At 28.4% G+C, this 8,747-nt stretch overlaps 3 protein-coding genes across 3 annotated transcripts in view; 1 reads left to right on the top strand and 2 right to left on the bottom strand.

Annotated features, from left to right (window-relative positions):
- Window positions 1–311: 311 nt before the first annotated feature.
- On the top strand, window positions 312–2,037 carry Phum_PHUM434420 (class A rhodopsin-like G-protein coupled receptor GPRdop1, putative; the record flags this gene model as incomplete). The annotated part of the gene is made up of 6 exons (XM_002429433.1): window positions 312–595; window positions 874–1,096; window positions 1,179–1,295; window positions 1,391–1,564; window positions 1,658–1,791; window positions 1,869–2,037. The coding sequence occupies 6 exons, from the start codon at window positions 312–314 to the stop codon at window positions 2,035–2,037; spliced, it is 1,101 nt and encodes a 366-aa protein (XP_002429478.1).
- Window positions 2,038–3,690: 1,653 nt separating this feature from the next.
- Phum_PHUM434410 (BTB/POZ domain-containing protein KCTD9, putative) lies at window positions 3,691–5,768 on the bottom strand (the record flags this gene model as incomplete). The annotated part of the gene is made up of 8 exons (XM_002429432.1): window positions 3,691–3,807; window positions 3,911–4,044; window positions 4,134–4,329; window positions 4,413–4,636; window positions 4,720–4,877; window positions 4,962–5,166; window positions 5,266–5,584; window positions 5,721–5,768. The coding sequence occupies 8 exons, from the start codon at window positions 5,766–5,768 to the stop codon at window positions 3,691–3,693; spliced, it is 1,401 nt and encodes a 466-aa protein (XP_002429477.1).
- A 925-nt stretch (window positions 5,769–6,693) lies between these two features.
- Window positions 6,694–8,747, bottom strand: part of Phum_PHUM434300 (class A rhodopsin-like G-protein coupled receptor GPRnna3, putative) — a gene marked incomplete at both ends in the record, with an annotated part of 3,360 nt that continues 1,306 nt past the window's right edge. The window contains 9 exons of the mRNA XM_002429431.1: window positions 6,694–6,836; window positions 6,918–7,106; window positions 7,177–7,469; window positions 7,548–7,651; window positions 7,776–7,808; window positions 7,898–7,916; window positions 8,113–8,122; window positions 8,167–8,257; window positions 8,542–8,725. Of these exons, the coding sequence (XP_002429476.1) occupies window positions 6,694–6,836; window positions 6,918–7,106; window positions 7,177–7,469; window positions 7,548–7,651; window positions 7,776–7,808; window positions 7,898–7,916; window positions 8,113–8,122; window positions 8,167–8,257; window positions 8,542–8,725 (1,066 nt within the window). The remainder of the gene's footprint in view (window positions 6,837–6,917; window positions 7,107–7,176; window positions 7,470–7,547; window positions 7,652–7,775; window positions 7,809–7,897; window positions 7,917–8,112; window positions 8,123–8,166; window positions 8,258–8,541; window positions 8,726–8,747) is intronic.

The raw sequence follows: 8,747 nt of genomic DNA, 5'->3' as shown, positions 1-8,747 counted from the left end.
GAGACTGAGAGAGAGAGAGAGAGAGAAAAAAGCTGTTTTATACGCGCTAAAAAAATTTTTTTTTAAACAAATAAGCTCGGATTTAAATAATTTGAAAACGTTTTTTTTTTGCATTCTAGTGACACGACAAAAAAATGTCATTTTCTGTTGTTGTATTCATTGTCACGAATCTCTGGGATTTAAAAAAAATTCAAGTTACCTTAATTGTTATTTAATATTTAAAAAAAAAAAAAGGGGAAGAAAAAAGAAAAACTGGAAAATTTTTTTTACTAATTACCTTTCCAGGCGTCGTGCCGTCCATTTTGATATTCATGTCAATTGCTGGAAACATTTTGGTCGTACTCGCCATATACACGGATCGAGGTCTTCGACGGATCGGAAATCTTTTCCTCGCGAGTTTGGCCATAGCCGACTTATTTGTCGCCAGTTTGGTAATGACATTTGCCGTCGCAAACGATTTATTAAAATATTGGGTTTTCGGTTCGCAATTTTGCGACACTTGGATCGCATTCGACGTCATGTGTTCGACTGCAAGCATATTAAATTTGTGCGTCATTTCGTTAGATAGATACATACACATAAAGGATCCACTCAGGTGAGTTTTTCCCACCCTTTTTTAATCGTTTAAAACCTTCCCTAATTTGACCTTTGACCTTCCTTTTGTTGTCATTATTTCGTTTTAGCATCATCGGGTAATTTAAAATAATCTATACTAAATAATATTTATAAAAAAATTCACACGCTCACCATTTTGTTTGTTGCTGATGACGATAATAAAATCCACTTTAGCCTTGTTTCGCTTCCGGTTAATCGCACTCAGATACACTTTCGTGGGAGACAAAGCTTTTCTTTAGTTTTTTAATCTTATTACAGATACGGAAGATGGGTGACGAGAAAAGTCGCTTTAGGCTCGATAGCGGCCATATGGATATTAGCCGCACTAGTATCTTTTCTTCCAATATCCCTGGGGATTCACACGTCGCAAGATCCCTGGGAATACACGGAATCAGGTGTCAAATATTACACGTGTGCAATGGATTTACTTCCAATATATGCGGTCCTTTCGAGCTGCATAAGTTTTTACATTCCGACTTTAGTAAGATTTATTTACTCTTGGCCATCACTCCGAATGATCTGTTTAAATAATAATAATAATAATAATAACGTATTATTTTCAGGTTATGTTAGGCATATATTTAAGATTGTACATGTATGCTCAAAAACATGTAAAAAGTATACGGGCCGTAACAAAGCCATTTAATAATTCAAATCATTCATCGGATCAACCTCACGCGGTGAGTTTCGAGTTTTTTTTTTTTTTTTTTTTTTTCTTTCTAGAAACAAATCGAAATTTAAAGAAGAAAAAAATAATAAATATAAATACTTACAGATCGCAGCCAAACTCAACGCCCAAAATTCAAGTGCATATCACGTGTCTGATCATAAAGCAGCCATAACCGTAGGAATCATAATGGGTGTATTTCTCGTTTGTTGGGTTCCTTTTTTTTGCGTCAACATCGTTGCTGCTTTTTGCAAACATTGCATTCCGACGGATGTTTTCAAGGTAAATCAACGAATCGTAGGTACAAAACCTGAAAATATAAAAGGGGGAGGAGAGGGAAATGTGATAAAAATAATAACGTACGTGTTCACCCAGGTACTCACGTGGTTGGGATATTCGAATTCGGCATTTAATCCCGTCATATATTCTATATTCAACACGGAATTTCGTGAAGCTTTTAAAAAAATATTAACGACAAATTATGCCGGATATTGTTGGAACGATAGAAGGTATTCGAAAAAAACTTATTTCCCCGTCTGGAAAATGATGTAATAATTAATTGCTCCCTTTAAAAATTTGTTTACAGGTCGGAGTTTGGTTATCGCAGCAGGAAAAGCACTGACGAATATTTCGGAGTGAGAAATTCGTGTGAAAAATTAAGAAAAAATGGTTCTTGCACGCAAATAAAAGAATGTTCGAGTTCCGGATCACCCAGACAAGTGAGAGTATCATCGACGGATAAGGGAGTACGTTAAATTTCAAAACAAACAAACAAAAACAAACAAATATTAAATCATAATAATAATAATAATATTACAGATGATGATCGATACGTCAAGCGAAGCAACAGTATGACCATGCCTGAAAAGAAAAGAAACAGCTGTTTAATTAATGACGTCATTCTTTTAAAAAAATATATATATACATACAAACAACAACGAATATTTTTCTCGTCGGCCAAGTGTTTATCAAAAAAAGAAAACTTTCGAGAAAAATATTAATAATAATTGTATAAAAAAAAAAAAAAAATTACAAAATGTCTGTCTGTCTGTCTATTTCTCGGTTTCTTTTTCTTACAACCCTTTCCCCCCCTACCTCCCCCAATATAAAAATTTAATTTTGAAAAAGCTTTAAAAAATTTTCCTTTTTTCGTCGTGCCAATAGAATAATTATTTATTATGAATTTTTTTTTTTTTTTTTTTGTTAAATATACCATCCAAAGATTCGTGCGCTTTATGAGTACCTGATAATTATTATTATTATTATTATTATTTTCATTAAAACCCGTCCATTTTGTTTTTTTTTTTTTTTTTTAATTTAATAATAAAGTTGTGACCTTTACTAATATATAATTTGTTTGTTTTGTAAAATTCTGTTAATGTTCAAAAAAAAAAAAAAAAATAAATGTTAAATTTCTATTCTCAAGTCTTCCTACTTTATTACAATCGATCCTGTTTGTTTTTGTTTGTTTTCTGACTTTTTTTTTTTTAAAAAAAAAAAAAAAGCAATATTATTTTAGTGAAATATATATATATATACTTGATCTTTAAATAAATGTTAATTTTATGTTACCAAATAATAATAATAATAATTTTTAATTATTTAGATTTGTAAATAATTTAAACAAACAAACAAACAAACAAAACATAAATAAAAAATGTCTTTGCTCATTAATAAATTGAAAAAAAAATTTTTTTTTTTTCCTTTCAAATAAAAAAAAAAATTTCCTTATTGATACAAATTAAATCAACAAACAAACAAACAAACAAACAAACGGAAAACAATAAAATTAAATACAAATCATTCACGTCACATTTTATTTGTTTGTTTTCAAATTAATTAAACGTAATAATTTAATTAAAATTAATTATTTATTATTTATTATTATTATTAGCACAACATTTATATTAATTTTCCTTAAATAACTTTAAACAATAAATAAATAAATAATAATAATAATAATCAATCACAATATAAATAATTATCATTTTTATAATTACATAATAATAATATTATTATTATCGATTCGAAACAAACAAAAATAAATAAATAAATAAATATTATTTCTATAATAGAATATTCTTCGACATTAAGATAAATTTTTCATCGTTAAAACATTTCCTTTATCATTATCATTATTATTATTATTATTTTAATAAGTTTTTATTTATTTTATTTTTTTTTTTTAGGAAAATAGATATATATATATATAATCAAACATTTTTAAAACTCAATACATTAATTCTAAGCAAAGAGAAACGACAGAGTTCCTTTCAAAAGTGATAATAATAATAATAATAATAATAATAATAATAATAATAATAATAATACTGATTTTTCAAATTCCGACGATTTAAGGAATATCATTTAACAAATCATTGACCGTTAAATTCGTGATAAAAATGAAATCAGCGAATTGTTTGCGACATGTGAATGGGAGTCAACATGAGTTCGAAAGCGGCATCTTTTAAATTGGCTCCCCGAAGATTTGCTTCTTGAAGATCCGAACCGGAAAGATCACATTTCTGCGAGAAAAATAAAAAAAAAATTTTAATCCCATTATTATTATTATTATTATTATTAAGGTTTTGCACGTGGAAACATTTTTTTTTTTTTTTTAAATTTTACCTCCAAATCGGCTCCGGCAAGTACTGCGGCTCTCAAATCGCAATTTTGTAAATTGGCATTTTTCAATGTGGCAACTCTTAAATTGACTCCGGCCATATTGCTGCACTCCAAATTGGCACCTTTTAAATTCACCCCTGGAAAATTTTTTTTTTTTTTTTTTTTTTTTCACGTATAAATACATTTTTTACACGAACGATGAAAATAATACGAAAATCTTTATTACCCTCCATATTTGTTCGCACTCCCGTGGGATCTTGGAAATTGCAACCTCTTAAATTTGCACCCTCCAAATTGGCACAAAGCATTTGTACACCCATTAATTGTGCCGATTCCATAACCGCATGTGAAAGATCTGCTCTTTCCAAACAGCAAAAACTTAAATTCGCACCAACCATTCGGCAACCGTGTAAACAAGCATACTAATAGAAAAAAAAAAAAAAAAAAAAATTTTGTTTTATCATTTCATAATTACTCCATCATTAAAAAAAAAAAAAAAAATTACTTTAAAGTTAATATTTCTCAAATCAAGTCTGGACAAATCGCTTCCTGCCAAATTAACACCTTGAAATCTTAAATCTGCTGTTGATGAAGTTGTTATCAATGCATTGATAACATCTCTTCGAGTTAATGGTGCAATGTCTTGAGATCTTTGTTGTGTCGATATAAGATTTTCTAAATGTTCAACAAGTGATTCGATTCTAAAAAACCGAGCTTCTTGTAAAATACCTGAATTTAAAAAAAAAAAAGGTACTTCCATTAAACACCATTCTACCATAATTAAACATCCGATTTGATAACACATTTCACACCTGCCGGATTTACATTCGTATCGAATATTAATTGACCGTTTCTCAAATAATTAAGAATGGGTTCGAAATATGTCGGACTCCTATCGATTAAATATGCTCCATTTACATCGAGATCGCTTGGAGTCATTAAATATCCATCTTCATCTTGGGCAAACATTCTAAAAAATTAAAAATAAATGACTCCATTTTCTTTCTTAACAAATATAAATGCTACATAAATTTACAAATGATGATTACATTACCTTGCCAACATACTCGTAGGTTCTTTGGTCACTAATGTACTCCTACTGGTTGTAAATATTTTTCCTCCGACATTTAATTTCACCCATTCTTGAAGTTTGTTAACATCTTTTTTTCTTTTATAATCTAAACTTGATGTTCTTGCTAATGTTGAACATGTCGAAGAGCCTTTGGCATCGCAATCTAAAACTTCATTTTGACTCGAATCTATTTTTTATAAAAAAGAGAATATCGATATTGTTACGACAAACATTCAAAGAGCAATTTATGATTGAGTAACATGAATGCAAATTAAAAGTAACTTACCAATGTTTGAATTGAATGCTGTCAAAACATTTGTACCATATTTATTACTATCATATGTATTTGATTTTTGTTTGAAGCAATCGCAATCGTTTTTAACAGGATCTCTCAAAACGGTATTCAATGCATAATTCCCTTTGTTTTCCTCGAGTTTAATAAAATCTTCATTTTCTTTAGTGACATATAAAACGTCATCATCTCTAATTAATTTAATATCATCAATTTCTCCACCTTGAGGTGTGAATATTTTTTTAGCACTGATTCCAAATTTTTGTGATGCCGTTTTTAATAAATCATCCAAAGAGTGAGTGACAAGAACGACCTAAATGAAAATATACACACACACTTAATATTGTAAAAAAAATAACAAAAAAAAATTTAATAAAAATAATGAAGAAGATAATTAATCAATAATAAAATGTTTTTAAAATAACGAATTGAAAATAATAACAACAAACCTTTCCATCGACCAAACTTCCATTTCGAAATAAAACAACTCGTTTCATTTCTTATTTAAATATAAATACAAAAAAAAAATTTAAATTTTATTAATTTTTTCTTATCGAATTCAATTATAATAAAACGTCAAACGAATAAAAAAAAAAAAAGAAAAAAAAGAAAAAAACTTTTTCCACTTAAAAAAATCTCAAATCGATAAAACCAAATGTAAACGCATGCATTTTGACGTCATTGTTTAAGAATTGCCAACTTTGAAAAAAAAAAAAAACTGTAATAACGATTTGACGCATTATCTAAAAACCGGAAATGAATATTTTCATTTGTTTCAATTACTTTTTTTTGTTTTATTTAAATTTAAAGTTATTAATCTTTTCTTTCGGGGGTATTTTGTAAACAAAATAAAATTCAACCCCCTTTAATTATTATTATTAATTTCACTTGTTCTTATGTAAACTTATTAAATTTTAAATAATTATTTAATTAGTTCATTCCATTAAATAAACTTATTAAAGTTTATTAATACATAACCGATTTTCAATCGATAAATCAAATTAATTAATGTCTCCACCTATTAATTAATTAATTAAAATATCTTATTATGTAAAACAAATTATTAATAATAATAATAATTTTATTAAAAAATGAAATAATTTTAATTAAAAATAAGAGAGAAAAAAAAATCAAGTTTATTTATTATATACAAATTTGAAACAAAAGAAAATAAGATATTATAATCCAAGGCTTCTATTATTATTATCATTAACAGTTTTTTTTTCAATTTTTAAATTCGATTCCGAAGAATTCAATCATTCATTCATTCGCCATTTTTTTTTTTTATGTACATTATTAAACTAAACGGCTTAAATAAATATTTATAAAGTCTTTCATTGATTTTAATAAGTATATACGAATTAGACTTTGAACAAAATACAAATAGAGATTTAATACACTTTATTATTATTATTATTATTTTCATTTATTACGATTACGAAATTGTTGCTGTTGCCATTTTTGAGTTGTTATGCAATGTTGAAAAGTCAATCTCCAAAATGCCGTTCGAAAGTCAACACTGTAAAATGCATAAATGAATGGATTTATCGCCGAATTAAACCAACCTGTAAGAAATATTATTATTATTATTATTATTTACATAACAAAATTCGAACGTTGAGAATTTCGTGAATGATTTCCGTTACCCAGCCAAGTGAGTAAAGACCACAACAAATTCGGAATCGTGCAATCGGGTAAAAATGGCGCCATTAAATAAGTAATAAAAAATGGAAGCCAACAAGCGACGAAACCTCCCACGACGATTGTTAACGTTTGTGTTGTTTTACTTTCTCTTCTAAACGACGACACTCTGCTCGACGAACTGTATTTTAAATCTTTAATAAAAATAAATAAATTAATTAATTAATAAATACGCTTCAAACGATTCCTCCTTCTAACACTCACTACAAGATTGTTCTCCAGTTTGTGTCAGATGATCCATTGTAATGCCACCCTGTGGCCTTCCCGCCGTACGATTCATGTTTCCATAATAATTTCCTTTTCCTGTTGTATGACTGCTGCTGCTGCTGCTGCATAATTCCGTACTCACCGAATGATTATTTTGATTATTATGATAAGAATAATGTGATCTTATAGATCTCTGATTATGATTATGATGATGATGATGGTGATGATGAGTTCCAGACGTCGTAGTTGTCGACGTTATGGTATATTGACTATGTTCGCTATTACTCAGACTATAATAATAATAATAATAATATTATATTTACATTTAACGACATTTTTCCCCTTCTTTCTTATCGTTAAATATATACCTCGTGCTTTTCATTATCGGATTGTGATGACATTTATCATCGTCGTTAAATGAACGTTCCATGTAATCCGATTCATCATTGTAGGATATGAATTTTTGATTTTTCTGGAAAAAAAAAAAAAATTTAAAACTAATTTTCTCTCTTAAATTAAATTTTTTTTCCGTTTAAATATATTTGGCAACAGTGTGTGCACATCACTCTGTTCTTACAGCAGAAGACAATTATCACGAGTCGAAAAAAATTCATTTTCCAAAACGATACCTTAAAAAAAAAAATTTAATATTTTCCAGGAATCCTTAAAAAAAAAAAAAAAAATGGCGACTGAAAAAATTTTTAAGTTTTCTTTTCACCTTTTCACCCTTTTTTTTCCTATAAATCAATAAATTTTCTTAAAGTTACAAAAAAATGAAACCGGAAATGAAAAACATAACGAGTTTTCATTTCCTGTTTGAATTTTATACACACATACATATGAAAACGTTTTCAATAAATTATTTATTAATTATTTCATCGGATATTATTAATTAATTAATTAATTAATTAATCGTATTTGTTAATGTCGTACAGGAAGAAACCTTTAAAAGATTTATACAATATTATTATTATTATCATTATCGACCTGGAAATTTATTCGTTCGTTTTTCGTAACGCATTCTTCCTGTTTGTCGATACAAGATGGCGGCGTATCGGGATGATCGTTCGTTTAAAGTCTAAATTAAATCCTTACAAATTTTAAAAAGGTTTAACTCCTCTCTCTCTCTCTCTTTCTCTTTCCCTCTCTCTCTTTTTCTTTCCCTCTCCCTCTCTCTCTCTTTCTCTTTCCCTCTCTCTCTTTCTCTTTCCCTCTCCCTCTCTCTCTCTCTCTCTCTTTCTCCCTCTCTCTCTTTCTCTTTCCCTCTCTCTCTCTCTCTCTTTCTCTTTTTCTCTTTCTTTCTCTTTCTCTTTCTCTCTCTCTCTCTCTCTCTCTTTCTCTTTCTCCGACACAACAACTCACCTTTGAATTATTTTCAACTTGTCGTAATTTTTCGTGTCTTTTCGAAACGACGCACGAAATTCTCGCATAAACATACAACATGACGATCAAAGGTATGAAAAACGAACCCATCGCACTGAATATGACGTAACCTTCATTTTGATTGTACCTGCATTGTTTATCTTTATGATGATTGACATCGTACCTGAAATTTCAACATTAATTAA

The sequence above is a fragment of the Pediculus humanus genome, genomic scaffold, assembly GCF_000006295.1.
Source record: "Pediculus humanus corporis 1103172108202 genomic scaffold, whole genome shotgun sequence".
NCBI classification, from domain to species: Eukaryota; Metazoa; Arthropoda; class Insecta; order Psocodea; family Pediculidae; genus Pediculus; species Pediculus humanus.
The sequence above is the reverse complement of the archived record's forward strand: the minus strand, read 5'-3'. Positions and strand labels throughout refer to the sequence as shown.